Below are 22,493 nucleotides of genomic sequence, written 5' to 3'. Positions count from 1 at the left end.
TGTGGATTTCGCAAATTTCATGTCTGATCGGATTGAGTCCGACAAAAATTTTCTACAGCACATATTATTTTCGGACGAAGCCCACTTTCACTTATCAGGGTATGTTAATCGCCAGAATATGCGATTTTGGGGCAGTGAAAACCCACATGACTCGGTGGAAGCTCCAAAAACAAGGGCTAGAGTTACTGTTTTTGTTGCACTTGGCCAAGATGCTGGTTTAATCGGTCCTTATTTCTTTGAGGACAAGGAGGGGGTAGCGGAGACAATAAAAACAGATAATTATATAAAGTTGATCAAAGGAAAGGTTATACCAGCTCTGAAAAGGAAGGGCAACTTAAAAAAATGTACTTTCCAACAAGATGGGGCACCGCCTCATTGCAGTCGGGTCGCCATTGACTGGCTGACAGAGAGGTTTGGTGAGGAGAGGCTAATCTCCAGGAACTCGAAATTCCTATGGCCCCCAATATAGCCCAGATCTGAATCCTCTCGATTTTTATTTCTGGGGGTATTTAAAATCAAAGGTTTACACCAACCCTTACCCAAAAACAGTGGAGGAACTCAAACAGAACATCAGGAGGGAGTGCCGGAAGATTGGAAAAATTCAAATTAGTTCGGCAATAAACAATTTAAATAGTCGACTGCAATACGTACTTGCCAAGAAGGGTGGATATTTTGAGCAAATTCTTAATTATTAACAATTTTTTTTATTACTATCATTAATTCAAATATATTTCCAACAAAATTTAGTTAAAAATAACTATGAAGTTTGATTTTGTAAAAAATTACAGAAGTGGAAAAAAGTCACATTTTCTACGGTACACCCTGTATGTTGTTTAGCTAGAATAGAATAGTAAGCCGCGCGCGCAGCTGCGCTATATAGCTTAGCTTAGATCAACGCGAGTTTTAAGTGCGAGCTCCCTTCATATTTACTTAACAGACAAGCAATGCGGGTTACGCAAACGCAAATCAAAATAAAGCGTTTTATGCTAATTTTAGTGGCAGTGCTGAATAGTAATATTTTTTTGTTATCAACCAATTATATTACAAACCTCCAAGCACAGGGGCTTTCACCTTCACAGATGTCGTCATTCCAGTTAACCTCGATTTGATTCCCTGAAGCATTAATCGAATGAAATAAATATTTTGAGAATTATGTCATGAATTTATTTCGCCTAAATTAAAGATGAACTTTTTTCTGTAAAAAACAAAATACGTATGAGACTGCGCCCCTAATATTGTCGATGATAAGAACTGATAATGTTTGGAGGCATATCAACTTACAGGAGGAGCTAATCTGAACCCTTTGATGGCAGAGAAAACTGCACCACCCAGGCAACCCATCGTAAAGGCACCTCCGCAATCATCTGTGATTCTGTATGGACTGAAATATTATCAAAATGTTAGCTATTAAGTGTACAGTTATTCTATTCTATTAAACTATATTATTAGAAATTAGTCTATAGTTAGGAGTGTAAATAGAAGAATGGTAGGTATAGAAATTGAGAATTCGTGTCATCACTCGATTGTACTCCTGATAGCTTTATCTACTACCAGTCTCTAGTTTAACGTGTTACGTACCATGGCTCTCTCAAGTCGTCCATCACTACCTAATAGGTAGTTTAATTAACAAAATAATAAGTTCACTAGTTTAATTAACAAAATTAATGTTATCGCAAGAAAATTAACGACGATGTAACGTTTACAATTGAGTACAGCTCACAGAATGAAATCGAACCTTCTAGAGTTACAGGAATAATTTTCGTTTACGTCTTGATTCAAAAGGTCACGAGCACAGTGATAGACAATGATGATTAATGACGCTAAGTAAAACGCATACAATTGTAATTATGTTTAACAAATTGGAAATTTGACCTTATACATACTGCTGCGGCTGCAATGGTATCGTATCATTATCATTCAAATTATTCATTAATCAAGCACCAATGTGAGTCAAAAATGTTGGCTGCCACAGCTTCGTGTAAAAGGTAACAATTTAACTAAAAATTTACAATTATAATAAACAATATCGATATCGTATATTATGCAAGTGCTTTATAACCGAACCCATAACTACAAAATAACCAATATTATGCAGCAATGGTAAGAAATTTTCGGGAAAATGTATCACTTATCAGATAAAAGTTTAAACTTAAATGAAAAATTTGAATGAACGTTAACATGAACTTTAACCTGGAAAAAAAATTGTATGTTTGAAAATAAACCAACACCTCACCAGAGGTGTTTTTTAAATATTGATTCAACCAATCACAAAAAACGCATCACTTTTGTACCCCAAATTTAGATAAGAAAATTCTAGCTCATATCTGTTACAATACACTTTGATGAGTGGATGTGGTATCTTACGAGGTTGTTGTAGAATAGTTCTTGGGATATCATGACGTTTAAGTTATATCCTGATGATAATGAGAGGTGCGCATAATGCACATAATGCATATGCGCATAATGCACATATAATGCGCTGTTTCCATGAGCTTGTGAAGTGCTAGATAAAGGTCTCAAAAAGTCTCTACTTATTTAAGCAGTGAATATGTGGAATAATCTACCAAATGTGGAAGTGTAAAACAGAGTGGAAATGCTAAATAGATAAGTAAAACTTGACTGTCATCTTACACTGAAAAAAGCCGACAAATTTGCATGAGCAGCACACACATTTCAAATACATAATAAGTAGATTTATATAAAACAATGATCCCAAACAACTATATCATTATATATATACCGGTATTATTATATTGAAATTACAAAGCTTAAAACTTCCTTAAATCTCTATAACTATACACTAAGTCAACAACACGAGCATATGGCATCAGAAATTACAAACATACCTATCCATTATTCTGATAGTAGAATTGCACAATGCACGCACATAGTCATTAGTCTGTTATAACGCTATATTTATCTTTAACTCGAATCATTATTACGATAGAACAATTCCTTTCTAAGTGTTTATTTCAAAAATCTTTTGCTTTATACTCATCGGGAAAACGTTTGGCCTACCTCTGAGCCCTAGTATGTAATTAACTTTACATAACATTGCCTTTCATTTGAATTTGGAAATTTTCCAAAAAAGTTTACTGTTACTTTTTATAAGGCCCTGAGGGCTCTAGTTATTTAACTTACCTCATAATTAATGTGCAAATTGTCAGGTCTAGACAGGAACCTGCGCAGAATAACGGTTTAGACCTCGTAAACAGTACGTGACCAATTAAATGTAGAGGCCTAAGGGGTACAAGTGGGTTGCTAGTCACGTACAGTTGTGAGTTCCGATGTAAATGAAATTAGCCGAAGCTAATATCTCATTATATAACGGTCTTATGATTGCTATAATACCACTAAGTTTCGGAAAACAATTCCTCCCCAAGTTCTATAGCAGTATCAGTATAGGCCAGAAAATAAAATTGTTAAGTCTCAAGGGCACACACTCAATTAATGCATCAATTATCTCAGGGTTTAAGATATATTTTTATCTTAAAGAGGACATATCAATTTAACTATTTAACCGATGAAAATGTGGCCCTATTTTTAAGGCCACATTGCATCATATATTATTTAAACGTGGAATAACGCACACAGAACTGTAAGTCAATCATCTTATCTTATCTCATGACTTAGAACTGAAACTATAAAGCTCAGACCCTCATCCCACAACTTACCTAGTACACTCAAGAGCTCTTTTACTAAAACCTTATCTTACCCTCGAAAGGGTCTTGGTGCACAATGCACATTGCACATTGTACAAGTGGAGGGATTGCGTCCTCTAAACTTGTAATGATATATATTATCAAGGTTATCGCGATTATCAGTCGATACGGTACATTGTCCTTTATAATTTCATAATGTTTCATTCCCAGTGGAGCAAGAAAACGTGACGTGATCTGCCGAGATCACATCACATTATCTGTTCCCAATGTTCGGGGCTTCTTTCAAATTACATGCTATTATTAACTATTGCCGGGTGTTGTCGTTGTTCTGAGTGAGCCCCATCAGTCGTAGTGAGTCGTGGAGCTGGTCGATCTGAGAAACACAGCTGTTATTTTAAACAAAATCATTGAAAAGCATCCTAGAAGAAACTTGAAATATTCTTTAAAATTTTAACTTTTAAATTATTCTGATTTCGGGGAGCTGAAACATAAATTGTTATGTGAATGGAAAAAAGGCGTCATTATATTGTGCTGCTCTTTAAAGGCTGCTCCAAGTGCAGTAAAAGGGACCCAGTCATGTAATCCAGTCAACGTTTTATTTCTGATATATCTCAAATTACCTCTCGCATAAGATTAGATAGAGAATCTCCGGCCTCTGTCATTCTGTGCGATACTCTGAGAGCATTCAGCGTCTCTCTAACCTGCAAAGATTCAGATTTTTTAAAAGCACTCACTGATGTTATGTAAATTATTAAAATTCCTAAAATTCATTCCATTACCGTTCTATTAGGCAGCTGCATGGGATCCAAAATTCCCATTCAGCTCAAATATATATATTCCACAGCGGATAACCTCAGTGATTGATGGAAATAAAAACCTGGATAATCCGAGCACTGATAGTATCTTGGGCTCTATCTTCGTCCAGTACGATGTTATCTAACTGGAGCGTGTCTTCGCTTCTGTCCCCTCGTGGAGTGTAAACTTCACCCTGCAATCAGAGACATGTTACTAATTACAGTATACACTCACACTATACTACTTACAGTATACACTCACACTATGCTACTTACAATTTACATCCTTACATATTACATGTTACATCATTACATGTTACAATCCCACTACTAACATACATTATACATGTTACATGTTACACTCCCACTACTATAACTAACACAACATATAATAACCAGTTACACAGTTAACTAGTTTCACACACCTTATTATTAACACTTCTCAACTCGTTTGAGCAGAAGGGAGTTCATCCTGATTTTTTGTGAAACTTGATTTCGAGTTAACCCACGAGCAAGTCTGTTAAGTTTACTGTTTTATCGCGTATTTTGAGATTTACTGATTTACATAACAGTTCAATTTAGCTTCTCTGTATATTTAGTGAAACATGATTCCAATATGTAAAAAAGCTAAGAGGGCTTAGTACTATTCAAATTTAGTAAAACAGTGATAATTTATTGAGTTTTAAGTCATACGGACGTGACCAAAATTCAGCTAACTGTACATGATGCACCCCACGTGCACAAAAAACCCAGAGCTGGTCCCTACATTTTCAAACTCTTCTTTCAACAAATATACTCTTCACTAAATATAAAACTTCCCTTGTCTTTATCATGTCACAAAACCTAGACACAAGAACAAAATAAGACGATGATTTTCAAATCCGACCGTTTAAACTAAATAAGCTATATTTTACGGTCCAGCTTATCATCGTGCGCGGAATGTACTAAGAAACGCACAATAAATATCTCACCTGACCATCAATATGCTCGTGGGAGTAAAAACAGTTGCTGGAGAAGGGACAGTCTCCCTGGTGACGGTAATACTTGCACGGTTTCCTCTTCAGGTCTTTTTTATACTCTTCTATGTAGATCTTCTTGTGGTTTCCCTCAGCGATCCAGACTTGTGAGGGAACTACGAAGTAGCTTTTCTGTCGGCAGTTAGGGCAACTTCGTCTGGGGAGATGACGTGATGTTAGTTAAGTTTTCTAGAAGTGCTGAGGAATTCCGGGAATCTGGTTCAGTTTAAACGGAAAAGATGTACCCCAAGGGTTATACAATCCCAAGGGTTTAAATGCTAACCAAGATAGATCGTTTAGTTTTTGATACTTCTTTTTTTTTCTCGGAAAGATGCGCCGACATTATCATTTTATATTTCTCAGTATTTACTATTGGTATGAGCGGGAGAGAAGTACCCTGTTTCATTCTATTTCATATGATAATTGTGTCGGTGAAAATTGTACGTCTCAAAATGGAGAGGAAACACATACTTTTGCAGTATAGGAGGGCAATGCATCAGATTTGAAAATGCTGCCGGTTGCTTACGGAAGGTGACACATTGCTTACAAAATATATCTATACAATCTTTAAGTGTTTGCTAGTGATTATACTGCGGAACATCTTGCACATTTTTGACACTCACTCAACACACTGATAGAGTAATATCTGAATCGTCTTCCATCTCAATATTGCACACAAGTAATAATGCAAAATTTACATAACTACCACTAGAAAAGGACAAATTACCTTGAAAAAACAAACTTTTCTCCATGTGTACACGAACCAATTGAGTCAAAATATACTTCTCCAACTCAAGTCAGTTAGACCGACACGGTGGAAATTGAAGTGTTAATTGTTAAAGTACTCAGTACACTTTCAGTGCACATTTTCCTTGCAGAAACATTCACTTGACAGTTCTCAAAACAAAATGCCAGTTAAATTACCTGTTTTCTTGAGACACAGCGCCTTCACTGCAATTCCTCCATCTCCTTATACAACACAGACAGAACTTGTGCATGCAACCTGGCAGCAGGCCAAACTTCCTGTCCTCTTCTTTCTTGTCAGCTGACAGAACTTTGTCGTAACATATCCCACACTCTTCGTTCTCTGAGTCTTTGATGAGTTGAAGATAGTTTTTCAGCATCTGTGGAATGCATTTTTAGAACAGTTATGTGTAGACTGTGGATTAATTATTACATATAATTGCTCAAGCTTTTAGCTATGCTAAAAATAAATTCGACCTGCTTATTGCACACTGTGCCATGTAACATATTTAACTAAGAATTTGACTAAGAATTAACAACCATTTCTTACGCTGTTTAGTAAAAGTAGTAATAAACAATAAAAAACGGGCTAATTGTTTAACTTACCCCAGCAGTTCTGGAACAAAGTTCCACGTGAGTTCGACCTTGGATCCTATCAAAGGGATGTATAACCGGTTTCTTGCAGTGATCACATTGGAATCCGTGTAAGAATACACAGTCTGTGTTTGTGCAGTTCCCTTCTATTGCATGTTGGCAAAGTGGTTCGTCTTTTAGTTCTTCAAGGGAGCTGGGGGAAAAGAGTTGCATGTTTAGTGTGTACAGCAAAGCAATTAATAATAATCTTACAAATTTACTGAAAGTAAGATTTTTACGTCTATTAATAAGAATATAATTACACCAATTATAATAAGAGTTCATACTGACCAAACTCCAGGAGGTAAAGGTTGACGATCGAGGTGATTTGGCATTCCTGGTTCAAACTCATTGGCATCATGCCAGGTCATCCTCTTCTTTTTTGAGTATTTTTTACGTAAGACTTCCCTACGGTTTTCTTCTTTAGGATTCAGATGACGCTTTGTACATCTTGACCCATACTTGCAATACTCTGAAAGGTTTATTGATTTATCGAACTCTCCAACATTTATCAGTAATAAAACAGGATAGGAGCACAGTAAATTAATACACATTACAAAAATGATACGATAAGATAAAAACTACTCAAAAACAGATTTAAGCCACACTCACTGAAAATGTAGTCCTTGCAGAAAGTTGTAGGTAGATGATCCATACTGTGAGAGAAAGGACACTTTCTTGCCTTCTTGCATTTTCCAATCATGTATCGTCTGCACATCAGTTGAGTGGGATCTGCATTGTCTCCTCCTGCAGGTCTGGACGATGATGAGGCTGAGGCTGCATTGGTACTGCGGGGATCAACAATCTGACTTCTGACTGCTGGCTCTCCTCGGGAGGAGGGTTCAGGTTCTGAAGACATGTAACCTATTGATGAAGTTATGGTTAAACTTAGAGCAGAACACTCAACAGTCGATAGTATTTGATTCGAAAAGTCCCTCCTGCTTATAATCCTCTAGAAAACTGTAAACAGAAGCTGGACAGCCTCAGTGAGCTTACAAACATCATAAGCATTTTTGCATAGGGTCATTGTAAAGTTTGCTTTGCCCAAATTTGACTGCCAAAATTGGTACAATTTGACCGGTTGAGCTATTTAGTGAGCTAGCATGCCACCTGGTGTTCACCCTTTGTTAATATTTCACCCAGATGGAAACAAATGTTCACTGGACACTTTAACATGTAATCTATATGTGTTACTCAGCCAATGTGGAGCATATCAGTGCTTCAAAGTGACATTTTAAAACTTTTTGCAATCTCGTTGGTAACTGAATCTGGCAGTCAAAACAGGTTGAGACTCTCAGAAAAAGGTCCCATCTACACAGAAAGCACCGGTTGAGACAACTTTTAATGCTCAGCCTGTGTGGAGCAGTAGCTTGAAAGTTAGGCAATTTTCAAGACCAAAAATCATACGCTAAACAGTCAAGTTTTTGGTTGAAACTCTATGAACTTTTTAGCTGAAACCCCTCTCAAGAGTTTTTGACTATTTGCGATAACACACCATATCTCAACCGACGTGGAGCGAGGTTTTGGCAATGTAGAAATTTGTAAATTTTTAATTTATTAGCTTTTCATAATGCTTTTGTTTAGATCTGTAAGATTTTTTTAGCTTGGTAACTCTTACTAACTCTATTTTGAGTACTGAAACGGATATTTATATTCAGTACACTTCTCTCAACCCTGTGGAGCCCAAAATGGTTAAAAATTTGCCAACTTTTAAATTCTTTCTGGGTTGAGATAAAGTGACTTCTGTGATTTACATCTTGACTCCTGTATCTATATTTTCACCGTTGATGCAGACTCTTTAGTCGAGAACAGCCTATCTCAACCATGTGGAGCAAAAAGAGGTCTTCCTTTTGATCAATCGATACAACTTTTAAGTGCTTCATGGGATATTATTTTTATTCATTCTAGAGAAAATATGTTATAATATTGGTGGTCAATAAACTTACTTCACGGGAACTATTCAGTGCTCAACCTGTGTGGAGCAGAGATGATTTCTGTTGTATTAGATTTTCGAAGCTCACTACTTCATTCTACAACTGCATGCAAGAGAGATCTTCATAAAATGTTAGGCAGTTGAGGAATCCCGTACATGACATGTCATTTCTAGCTCTGCTCCACTCTGGCTGAACAGTTCTGGAACATCAATCATGGCCCAATCATGGTAAGAAAAGTATTTAAAGTATATCAGTAAACTTTAAATTGCATTACGTACAAATTGGCTACAGATCGACCATCATGGAGACTCTTTTTACCGTAGAAAAGCCTGTTGCTCCTCACGGTTGAGCATATTGTCTTTTTCTATGGTGGGCGGTGGCATATTTCTCTTTAAAGGACACAGTACTACATACATCAACAGCTTCTTAAGTATTGATGATATAATTCCTCATTTATCCTAATATAACAACACTGATCCTTACAAATAGTTGTGTTATCAATCTATCATTCCATTCTGCTCCTCTCTGGTTGAGCCTATTAAATACAATTTTTCAATCTGTTCTGCTAGTAATTTATTGTAAAAGCTAAAATACTCATTCTAATTTCTCATCCAAGTCATATCAGCCGATGAGGAGTCATGTTATGCAGTAAAAGTCCTCTGCTCCACATGGTTGAGCATTACTAGGTTTATCAGCAGTTCCAAAGAATAGAGTCAGGGGGTCTGAACATAATCACAAGAAAAAATGATATTTTTATGGCCTGATTAGATGTATTTATCGTTTTTAATCACACTCACTTTCAAAACTCAGTTTCTTCCCAATCAGTATTCCCAACTTAGGTATAATAGTTTCGTGCTCCGCATCGGTTGAGCAAGGTGTACCATTATTGATAATGTTATCTGGTGCGTATTCCTTTAAACTAAGATTTTGTGAAAAGACGGAGATTCTACTGTAATGTTTACCCCTGGTTGAGACGAAAAATATGAGGATATTTCGACTGCTCCACACTGGCTGAGGTCCATTTTATGATTTGGCAGTGAAAATATTTTGCAATTAACGTCCAGGATCTATTTGTTAAATGGCGATCAAAATAGTCAAAAAGCATAGATTTTATTGGGGTGCTCCACACTTTTTTGCTCCACATCGAAAACCAGGTCATAACTTTTGCTCCACATGAGATAGAAACTTCATTCCAAAGAATTCAGAAAATTCGGAATCTTCAGATGAAAATGATATCAGAAAGGATTAAATTGCTCTTTATCAACCTGCTCAAAAATTTAAATCAAAAAGTAAGCAAAATGGGCAAAGCAAAATTGACAATGACCATAGGTAGAAGCATGCATGTGGTGACTACCACACGAAATGCGAACGATTACACGAAATTTTTAGTGTCCAGAGAGACCTACCATAGATGTAGGCCGTTACACATCAGGTCATGCTATCCAGAACAGAGGCATCTGATTAAAGATGGGTACTGGTGTACCATTAATTATATGGTGCTCGTAATTGATGCACACTGTACCAATATTTGATAGTTTCCTGGGTGTTAATGGTATTGTCCTGAGGTTTTATCATACTATTTCATTTTGCATAGTACAGTTCTTTGTTTACAGTACACTGCAATGAAGATGTACTATATACTGTATACTGTACTATATACTGTGCTATACTGTACCATACACTGGTACTATATACTGTATACCGAAAGGGAATTTCATCTTCAAGTTGTGAGCAGAAAACCGCAGTTTCATTATAGCTAGTGCCATAATATGATATCGATTGTTCTCAAAGCTCTTACAACCTTGTACGGCTTTATAGGCAAAAAACTCAAACAATATAAGATAAGATAAGATAAGATTTAAATTTATGCCTCTCTGGGCATCTCATATACAATCCTGGACCCCGAAATCCACCACTTTTCTGTACTTTCAGAGGTACCAATGTGGCAGGAAACCAGGGCTCATGCTGCCGCTGAGCTAAAGCAGTAGAGGGGATGGCGGCTTCTCTAGGATCTAACACGTCCTGAAGCAGACCAACACTATGTCCCAACGCACTGGTGTTGGGATGTCTGCCCCCGGTGCCTGTCCGGGTCAATAAAGCAGTCAAGCATCATGTATGTTATGTTGAGCATTCTCAACCAACAAATGTGGGAACTCCCACGAAAAGACCAAAACAGATCTAAAGAGACACTTAACAACATTGGAAAAATAGACTTCAATTTGTTTATATAATTTAAAAAGCGTATATTATTGCCCACGTTAAGGGGCCTGTTAATAATTTAATAAATTATTAGCTATTTTAGATTTAATAATAATAATCATATACAAATATAATTACTTCAAAACTGTACAATTTACGTTTAATAAACTATTAAAATATAAAAATTGAAAGAAGTTAACTGAAAACTTGGCTGATAAGTGCCTAAGTAAGGCCTTTTAAATTGACCTTCTTCCTCTTAGCTATTATTGGATTATCTTTCATATAATTTACATAATTACTCCTGTGAGCTACAGTAACATCAATTCTATCAAATATATCATATGAAAGTTCCCAGTGATGACCAAGCTTATTAGCTCGATATCCATGAAGCCGAAAGGCATCTAATCCCCTCTTGAAACCAGTAACCGACTCACTAGCTTTCACAAGTGGTGGTAGACTGTTCCAATAGCGCAAGACCCTTTGGGCAAAGAAATCAGTCTCATTTGTGGTGAATCTATGAGTCTTTGATCTAGCAGCAACAGTCCTACCAGAACGACCAAATAAATCGGAACCATAACCCACAAAGCCTTCCTGGATCTTGAACATCTCAATGAGATCTCCACGAACCCTGCGTTCAAGCAGGGTGGTGAGGTTCAGCTTATCCAGTCTCTCTCTGTAAGTCATGAGTCCCAATCCATCAATCATACGGGTGAACGATCTCTGGACACCTTCCAATTCAAGAATCAGTGACCAGTTTCCATGCCTAGCCATCGGAGCCCATGCCTGTGAACAATACTCTATATGAGGCTTTACTAAAGACTTATACAAGCCCAGCATAACGCTTGTTTCCCTCGATATAATATTTCTTGTAAGCCAGGCAATGGTACCATTAGCTTTAGCAATGCACTTTCTCACATGATCCTCAAAGTTGAAACTGGTGTTAAAGACCACTCCAAGGTCCTTCTCGCTTTCAACACATCTCAAAGGCAAACCACCAAACAAGTACTGATTCTTAGGATTACAAGAACCAATTTGCATGACCATACACTTATCTACATTAAAATTTAAACACCAACGAGACTCCCAAAGTTCTAGCAACTTCAAATCAGCTGTTAGATTAATAAAAGGATTAACAATCATTTTAACATCATCAGCAAAAAGTTTGATGATAGCTTTGATCCCTTCTGGAAGATCATTTACAAATAAAAGAAAGAGCAATGGTCCCAAAACACTGCCTTGGGGCACTCCTGAAAGTATATATTTAATCTCAGAAAATGCATCTCCTACTTTAACTTTCATAGACCTCCCTACTAAAAAGTTTTCTAAAATACCAATAATATCTTCAGGAACACCAATATTTCTTAATTTAACTAATAAACGGTGGTGTGGTACACTATCAAAAGCCTTAGAGAAATCAAAGTATAATATATACACATAATATAACAATGACCCGGCAATGTACGGCTTTGTATGCATTCCCTTGCACCTAATCTATCTCCTAGCTACACCGGCTCCATCGATGAGATGTCACGTCGGGTAGCATTTGACAATTACAAATGACATCACAATCATGCTTTAGTATTCATACAATAACTGGTTTTAAATAACCCTCCTTCACATACTACTACCATATACGTGCCCCTTTAATATGTCGTTTTTTAATCATATCATTGCTGTATTCTATATGTGAAAGTTTTGAAACAAATATAAAACAAATATAAATCATGATTCATGCGAAGCGATAGGTTTGTAAATTCAAAGAAATTAAGAACAAGCTATAACACGACCGGTTGTTCATGTAGCGCTCGATTTTTACAGTACGGTTAACATACAAAATAAACGAGGCACACCACTGAAAACATGCGCGGCGCGCATTACATATAATTCTAACTCAATTTTTGAAATTTGCATGGAAAAGTTTACTGCTGCAGTGCCCCTACTTGTTTCACCCCAACAAAGTTTTCATGATCAATGGCACCCAAAAGAGGATATTTGCAGTTGCAATTTTGCAGTCTTTTAATTACAGTAAAACTTCAAACTTGTAAAACAACCGCGTCACGTTATATAATAGTACACAAAAACTCATGGTTATGTGAACCCATAGCCACGCTTACAGCTTATAGGTTGTATGATTTTTACATTACTCACGAGTGTGTAGATTTGGCGCGCAGCATGCAGCTACAATTTTTTAATCAAGAAACAACAAAAATAAAAAACTTAAATGCGTTTTTCATTTTTCAATCGTTAGAATGAGCGTCAGGTGCTAATGACTAAAATTTAAAATTTTGTGAGTTTCGCACCAAATTTTGAAAAAAAATTGCAAGCCTACATTTTTCTTTTTTCCTTTATATATTATTTTTAACATATTTATTTTGGGGTACAAAAACAAAAAATAAACGTATTTGTAAGGGATGGTTTTTACATCCAGTGTGTCCGATGTTATGTCCACCTAATAACCTTTAGGTGACTGTTACTGGGCGGCGCTCAGCCTGTCATTCCGCCGAATCTTTATTCGTATAGTAGTATGTTCGTAGTATGTTTATGAACATAATAGCCTGGGGTCCCCAGGTAAGGTGACTGGTGACCATCCTTCGATCTGGCAAAAGCGTAAATGTTGAACCAATTTGATACATAGTATCAAATTGCAAATATCTTATTGTACCATTTGATTCACGATGTCTGCAATCCTTCCCAGCTCGGCGAGGCCCAGTGGTGCATCTCGCCGATTTACGGAAGTGGTGGCGAGAAGATGCGTCCCTCTAAAAAGTCCGATTTCCTTCATTTGCATTGTATGTGGCATGCAACGTATGTCAAAAAACCAATGAAGACCGGCTCCTCTATCAGAAACTTTTTCACTTCTATGGTGGAATAGATATTTATATAATTGGATGTTTATATTTCATATTATATTATATCGATAGCAGTGCAAAATGTTAGTTACCTGTGTATTGTTCACATAGCCAGGTGTATACGCGTACTCAGTACTGCGTGACGCGCGCTACTGCAAGCGAGAGGGCTCTGCTTATATATATAGAGCAATGTGTATTGTGCTCTTATCTGCCAATTGCATCACTTGATTTAAATGAATGCATGTATATTGTTTGAACGACCTTTTACTTCGTACTCGTTAAACAACTGAGATCAACTGATACTGCAGCATTGACATACGTGTTGCATTGACATACGTTGCATTGACATACGTTGCATTGACATACGTTGCATGCCGAAGGCCAGGAAAATAAGAAAATTTACCGTGCGAACTTGTTAATTCACTTACGCCGCGCAGAGATGTGCCTTCATGGTGTATCCATAATATCTCTGATATTTGGATACGAAACATGTATCAACTGCAGCATATTCACTTAACTTTCACAGGTGAGCCTTCCTAGTGCAAAAAAATTATTACCCCACCCTCACCACCTTCCCACTATTCGTGCATGCCACACAATTTCACTAAGCTTCACAATTTGCTGAGTGCTCAGAAATATTGTTTATTCATTAAAGCTTCATGATTACATTCGCCTAATTCGCCACCTTAATTTTGGACAATCATCAACTATATATAATACTAGGCATTAACATTTTGAATTTAGCATAAGAAATGAATATCGCTGTAGCGTTTAGCGATTTCTCTAGAGGGGTTGAATGCTGTCTATGATATTGTTGGTGAAGCAGCAACCCTCCCTAAACGAACACTTCCGATCAACGACGATGTCATTCATGCAAGCTACTATGGGGGGGGGGGGGGGGGGGGGGGGGGCAACGTAGAATAAAGTAGAATAAAGTAGAGTAGAATTCGCTTAAAAAATTGATGACATTCTACTTTTATCTACCTTAATCTACAAAACGTTGGGGGCCAAAATATAATAAAATAGAATAAAGTAGAATAAAGTAGGATAAAGTAGAATAAAGTAGAGTAGAATTCGCCAAAAAATGGATGACATTCTACTTTAATCTACCTTAATCTACAAAACGTTGCCCCCCCAACATGTTCATCTTTGTCATACGTTGTATGACCCGCCGCGCACGAAGTGCGCGGCTCCCCCTGTAGCGTCGAAGACGCTACACTATAGTGAAGCGACCGTGGGGGTCACCACGTGATACAAGTTCATCTCACATAATCCTTGAAGTTCAATTTTTGTCTTATGAAATACTCTTGACTATATTTCATGGCATAATAAGAAATTTCACTTTCCGGTCACTGTCACCCTCATAATCGCTTAGTCCAATATCACTTTCCTCAACCACTTCGGATTCATCAATACCACCCACACCTAGGAGACCACGCCCAATGCATGAACTCTGAGTCTGAATCTGTTTCTGGATCAGACTCCTTTTACTAATAACGATAAAACCAGATAAAGATACCCCAAAACATGCCAGAGAATGAAGCCTGAAAATGGTAAAGTAACATGTTTTTCTTAGGTGGTTGAACATTATGAAGTTTTAAACTAATTACAACACTACAAATCTATTGCATTTATTGAGAATTATGTAGTGTAACGTGATGAAAATATTTTAAACGGGCACATCCTGTCCAAACCCAGGATGCACTACATGAAGAATTCGTTGTAACTTTGTTTGAAAAGCATTAATACATAGTTTAAATGCTCAAAAGCTGCCACATTTAGGACTCTCAAGTCCATGATAATAAAGAATGGGCAATCTTTGGGTAGAGTAAAAATTTCTCATGTGACGCCACTTTTGTAACTTGCAAGCTTTTTTTTGTTGCATCAAGTCAGGAATTCTATTGACTAACAGGAAACCTACTGCTTGAAGGATTTAAAGGAAGGGGGTGTCCAACCCCGAAAAAACCCAAAAAACCCATTTTACCTCTAATTCCCATTTTGGAGTTGGGTTTTTTGGGGTCCTTTGGTTTTTCCTCTCGTTTCTGTAATTTTGCATCCAATTATTTAAAAACCCAAAAAATACAATAATACTTAAAACAAATAACACATCATAATTGATAATGGGGATGATGGAGGGTAACATATATCTTGGTCTCAAATGAAGGTGTAAATAATATCAATTCTAACATTTTTTTGTAATAAAAACCCAATTATAAAACCCAATTATAAAACCCAATTATAAAACCCATATATTGGATCAGAAGAAGGGGTAGAAGAGTTCGTATTAAAGGAGACAGAAAGTTGGAAAGCAGACATTCTAGGGCTTGTCGATATAGCTGCAAACGAACTCCGCTTTCATCTATGGAACCTCTAAAAGATGGAACTTTGTCTGCCGTACCACCCCAGGGATTTCTGATCACCTTAAACTCTTGGAATATTGTGTCAAGGAAGACTTTACTACAGCCATTATGGGCAAAAGTTTTGTGCCTGATCAGATCAGAAAAATAGCTTCACTTCCCGCAAGAATGGGTGGGCTGAGCATTCCAGACTGTACATCAACAGCAGAGATGGAGTACTCTAACTCAGTAAATGCCACGAAACAGCTCACAGAAGCAGTTTTTCAACAATATACTACTTTCCAACCAAACGAGGAACTGCAACATGACATCATAAGTGAGATAAAGAAGCATAAGGAAGAGCTTTACAAACAGCAACGTGAAACTATTATGAGTGAGGTATCCCCATCCACACAAATAGAACTCTCAGCGCAAAAGGAGCATCCATTTGGTTATCCACACTCCCTCTAAAAGCATGTGGGTATGTCCTCAACAAACAAGAATTCTTTGATGCCCTCTCACTCAGATATAATCTTACACTGTCTACAGTCTACTGTTATTTAAGCAATAAGGAGACACATAATGAATATCTTTGGTTTCATCCTTTTGTGGCGAAGAAACGTTTTATAAATCTTTATTCCACTGGGAAGTTTTAATTAATTATTTATATATAATGCATTAGATTTTATTAATTAATAAAATTGAATTTAATAAATTATTAATGTTGCTGGAAGAATATGTCTATTTGAATTATTTTTCTATTTAGTGCAATGATATTTTTAGACACTTGTGATGATGTAATGTCATAATCTTTACTTACTTACTTACTTACTTAGCTCACAGAAGTCCCCTATGTGTATGTGGAAAACAAAACCATATCAACCATACTCTAACCTGCAAAATCGGAGGCTACGTTTCACTTAGACACAATTCACTCAGAGATACAATAGCTGAACTCCTAACCACTGTTTGCAAAGACGTTGAAACAAAACCTCAGCTTCTCTCCGTTCCTCACACACTTAAACTATCATGGAACAAATAGACAAGATGGTGCAAGACTGGACATCGAGATCGCTCTGGTCGCCGCTGGACAGGGCATTCACAGATGTAAGGGTACTTCACCCTCAAGCCTAGTCCAACAGTGACAAGAGAATCTCGCAGATGTACCAATCTCACGAGAAAAACAAAAAACGTGAATACAATGACAGAGTTAAAACTTTTGTTTTATTAACTGGTGTTCAGTACTACAGGAGGAATGGCAGTTGAAGATTAGAAAATAAGAAAAGAATATTCAAACAATATACACATAATATAGCAATGGCCAATTGGCTGACTATAAGGTCATGGCCTGAACAAACAATTTCTTTTTTTTAATAGTCAAGTGATGCTAAAGCAGAGCACAAATGTGTAATAAGTTAATAGATTAAAAAACTGATTCATGTGATGCATTCGCAGAGCACAGATAAAAATACTGATTCAATGATTAAAATTATAGCTGTGAGTGTCAATAAATTACTGTGTCGTAAAAAAAGGAACAATGTACACGTGATCTGAAATACCAATATCTCAATATCAAAAGGATAGTGTCTAGAAGCATTCATAGTCCATGGTGGCAGGTATCAAGTTAAACGAAGTTACACTGATTGGCAATGTATACGATTGCCGTCTCCCTCTCTCACCCCTGACCGCTATCAGTGTGCTCCTGAGGATTGAGAATCTAATCCTGGTGCGCATGTAACACATAATAGCCGCATAGTCTTCTCCTCTCTTATGGGATAGTTTTTCAGCGAGTCTCTTGTGGTATCTTGTGGCTTGTGGACCCCATCCGCCATTTGTTGAGTATATAAGTGGAGTAAAGGTGCCTTTTTCCACCTGGATGATTCTGTTGTTGTACTTTTTCATTTTCCTCATTTCATGAGCTTTATAGATCTGTTCCATATCTTTTTTGTCATATGTGGGTGAGTTGGGGTGGGTAACACAGACATCAAAGAATGTTCGTTCAAATGTGCTCCAGAGACCTCGTGAGGATACATCAGGTGCAGCTCTATCAGCATTGGTACCAACAATTTCTTCATTATCAAGGGGTATCAATGCTGGCTCAGTCACTACATCTCTGCATACTTCACGCTGCAGCTCTGCATTTAGATCGCGGATGTTGTTGTGTCTCATAGAAACATAGCCACCTTTCTTGCATATAAGTGTGTGATTCACATTATTTCTCTCTCCACAAGCACAGTGAAATGGGGTGTTAGGGATCTCCCAACCATAACGCAAGTACAGAGCATCACGGAACTCAATCTTGTTCAGGGAGTAGCCAAATCTCTTCAATGGAAGTGCAGTAAGCCAACATCCTGAACCTTTCTCTTTGATGAACTGGAAAGATCTCTTTAGGTTGGGATCTCTTACACTGTCCTCTATTGATTTGCTAACCGTAAATAAGTGTTTCTCCTTGATTGCCTTGAGACTTTTTATAGCATCATTTTGAATTGACATGTTGTAATGTTCAAGGGTGTTTTGCTGGTTGATAATCAGGTCTGTGAGGTCTTTTGTGATGGTGACTGAGGCTGTGAATTCTCTATTGCAGTTTTCAACTGGGTTGGAGATACCTAGGCCACCATGTCTGACTGGCAATGCAAATATGGAGCGGTCCAAGTCTGATACGTTCTTACCCAAGATTGCTGGAATAAAATCTGTTCTGATGCAATCCTCCAATGGTTGAAACAAGTGACTTATACCCGGGATGGTCCTCTGAATGAACGTCCACCGGTGACAAATTCCCTTAGTATATGCAGTCAAAGCAGCTTGGGGCTCCTCAACAGCAATTGATGACAACAGCTTGATGTCCTGACACCATTTATGGACTTTATCTGAGACATATTTGTTCTTAAAAGCTTCGCTGCCAATTGCTGCACCCAAATGGCGTTCTCCTTCGGACTCGATTTTAATACCAGTGCCTGAGAATACTTTCTGCGCAAGATCTAGGTCCTCGCTATTCTTCACAATCAGGACGGTCTTACTGGCTTTTGGGTAATATCCATACTTTGGTCCTTGCTCCAACAGCGTATCCCACCATATCTTAATACCTTCAATCTTTCCACCAGCACTACTGTCGTCTGCATACCAAGACTGTTTGCAAACACTGGGCTTGGAGGCTGTGGCTAGGTCATCTACTAGAGGCTTGATCCCTAACGCATAGAATGCCATTGCTGCTACATCTCCCTGAGTTGAACCTTCCTCAGACTTAAGTTGGTAGTGGTCCTCGGTAGTATTAATGATCAGGTCTGCTGGCTTTTGGTAGTGGTTCTTTAGATACTGATAGAGCGGAGGACAGATCTCATGAACATTGTGAAGGGCTGCTTCTCTATTAAGACGATTGAACGCATTATCAGCGTCAACCTGTAGTATTGCTTCAGTGTCACTGTCTTCCCAGATCTGTCTCATTGCATGAATGGAAGCCTCTATTCCTGATTTGAGCCCTGCACAGGTCTGCAGTGGGCCAGCAGCATATTGTATATCAGTTTTGAAAGACATTATAACTGCTTTTCCAATGATTCTGCGCAATATCTCGCCGATTCCAATTGGTCTTACACCAGGTTTCCCGTTCTTATCCTGGCCTTTATCAAGAGGGATTAATCTGCATGCAGTGAACTCTTTCAGACAGCTATGATGGATATCTTCTCTACAAAGGCGCCTTGCAACAATTGCTATAGACTCAGCAAGTGTCACTGATGCTTTGCCAAATGATTTGCTGCAGATGATATGCTTCCACAAATCTTAGTCCGTTAGTGTTGGGCCGCCTGATCCATCCAAATATAAACAAGCCCTCTTGCGTCAATCCTCTCAAATATCACTTCCTGAGGTGGAGGAGTACTGTGAGGGTGCAGAACAACTGGATCTGCTTTAACAGCTGGAGGGTGTTTCTCCCCAAGGACCTGTTTAATGTTTGCTGTTAGGCTGTGAACTCCTAAGGTGTCATTGGAACTGTCAACATATTTGGTGGCTTGTTTAACTTTCCCAAGAAGCATTAGTCGGCAGAAACTCTTCTTCCTGGATTCCTCGCTGATTTTTTGTTGCTGCACCAAGGCTTTCTGAATACTCCTGCACTCCATCATTAGATCGTCAAGTTCTCCATTTTTCCATTTAACCAAACGCTTGGTGAGATATGTTACATGGTCTCTTGCTTTTGACTTGCTTGACGGTTTTTGCAACATGATTGGCAAGAAGATATGAACCAGTGCGAACGATAGCCTTTCCCACTTGGTAGCATCTGCAAATAAGAGGATGAGCCGAGTCAGTTCTTTTATAAAGTCGCTACCTGATTTACCTCTGGGAACTAGGAAAATATTCTTTCTCCATGTCACCATCTCTTGATAAACAGCTTGGACTTTCTCAGCTATCAACTCTTCACCAACCATTGAGCCCCAATTAATTTTGTTTGCTTTCACTGCTTGACAAGTATCACAAAACCATATCTCTTCATTATCCATCTCAGCGTACTCGGTTTCACTGATAAACAAACAAGGTGCATGGAACCATTCTTCACAGCCATCACAACCCAATGCCTTATCCGAATCCCCCACAACACTCCTACACACGGGACAGTTATAACAGATATCATTTTCCTCGTCAGGAGCATCAACGATCTGCTGGTTCTCTACATTATCCCTACATTTCTGACAAACCCACCGTTCACTGTCCACTGGTGCAGACTTGCCAAGACATTTAGGATGGAAAAATGTCTTACAGGAATCACATTGAATGCTACAAGGTTCTGATATAAGATCTTTGGGACAGATTCCACATAACAGAGAAACAACAGGTGTAACATAAGCAATACCTTCAGAAGACAGGTGTTGAGATATCTCCGGATCACAGGTGTCTGGTAGCTGTACACTCTCTGTTTCTGCTGTCTTGTCTTCACCGCTGTTTGTTATCATCGTAGCGGACTTTCCATTGTCATACCTCAATAAATGTAATAGATTTGTAGTGTTGTAATTAGTTTGAAATGGCAGTTGATGGCTTCTCAGTTCCTAAAACATCTCGCTGAAAAGATCAGCCTTAAGAAAGGCCAACGGTATTGTGATGTGATGTCATTTGTCAGACGCAGACTGCGCTTTGATCTACTCAGAACCTGTATAATCTCTATCAGGGGATACAGAGGTACCAGAACTCTTCCACCCACGGCGATAAGTGATTTGGACCTTAACCTGATCAACACTCCTAAACCCTAAAAGGTCATGAAGTGCTTAATGCTTGTTGGATGGGGGTCTAAACTGCTTTTTGTTGTGATGTGAATTTGTTATATATTATTGCAAAGGGTTTTATTTTTTACCTCAGTTTTTAAAATTTGTACCATTTTTAAAGAATTTTTATATAGGGTCATTGCTGTATTATGTGTATATTGTTTGAATAATTTCTTCTATTATAAAACCCAAATATACCCTAAAACCCCAACTTAACCTCAAATTTTCATTTTGGGAATGGGTTTTTAGGGCTTTTGGGGTTGGACACCCCAAAGAAAGTCAATTTTGTGCCTATGCTAGCATGGTAGCCCACTGGTCCATGGGTTGGTGAGGTGGTTAACAACAGCCATAGGATACATGCACATCTACGCCAGCCAGATGAGTGCTTCAAATCCAAATCAAAAAGCTGAATTAACTGTGATTTGCCAGTTTGTTGTGGGGGTCTTAAGGAAAAGGTTTTAGAAAAATCCTAAATCAAGGACACAGGTGGCAACACAGATAAACTCTTCAAAGGAATAACAAACATGTAAGACTTACAACATATTTCTAGTTTCTACTATTCAAACTCATTCAATGTTATGATAATTCTAACTACCTTAAAAGACATATGTATGTTCGACATAATTCCGGTGACCTAAATGATTTGGGAACGAAAATATGGGAATTGTTTTGCAAAAACTGACACATTTCGTACCCCAAATTAAATCATAGTATTTGGGAATTTTTTCATCTCCTTATTTTATAAAAATGTAACCCAATGTTTGTAAAAATTAAACACAAAGATCTTCCCTGATAAGCTGTTTCATCTTGTAAACAATTTGAATTTGAGCCTTTGAAGAAAACCAACAGTTAGTACAGGGAAATCCGTCTGAAAAAATCGATCTGCTGACACACGAAGCTTTCAGAGGATTTTTGACGTTTTTGAGTCCCATCAGGTGCCCTTTATGTCTGACCAACTTTTCCAAACTTTTCCACGTGGCTTAAGGCCACTTTTTGCCACTTTACCACTTTTTACCACCTTTCTTGTTTGTCGAATATCTTTAGTTGTGAACATCGTAAAAGGTTGCGAATCAATCGAGTGTG

General features: G+C 37.8%; 2 protein-coding genes across 2 annotated transcripts in view; one reads left to right on the top strand and one right to left on the bottom strand.

Annotated features, from left to right (window-relative positions):
- LOC134811732 (large ribosomal subunit protein eL18-like) overlaps nt 1-22,493 on the top strand; it is a 60,539-nt gene that overhangs the window by 24,277 nt on the left and 13,769 nt on the right. The window lies entirely within an intron of this gene.
- On the bottom strand, nt 1,809-21,159 carry LOC134811065 (uncharacterized). Its single transcript, XM_063817777.1, has 9 exons — nt 21,130-21,159; nt 7,462-7,713; nt 7,141-7,321; nt 6,823-7,003; nt 6,397-6,596; nt 5,428-5,629; nt 4,540-4,650; nt 4,283-4,363; nt 1,809-4,035 (listed from the first exon to the last, which is right to left on the bottom strand). The coding sequence occupies exons 2-9, from the start codon at nt 7,706-7,708 to the stop codon at nt 3,967-3,969; spliced, it is 1,272 nt and encodes a 423-aa protein (XP_063673847.1). The 5' UTR covers nt 7,709-7,713; nt 21,130-21,159; the 3' UTR covers nt 1,809-3,966.

The sequence above is a fragment of the Bolinopsis microptera genome, chromosome 2 (genome assembly GCF_026151205.1).
Source record: "Bolinopsis microptera isolate Bmic1 chromosome 2, MBARI_Bmic_1.0, whole genome shotgun sequence".
Lineage (NCBI taxonomy): Eukaryota > Metazoa > Ctenophora > Tentaculata > Lobata > Bolinopsidae > Bolinopsis > Bolinopsis microptera.
The sequence above is the reverse complement of the archived record's forward strand: the minus strand, read 5'-3'. Positions and strand labels throughout refer to the sequence as shown.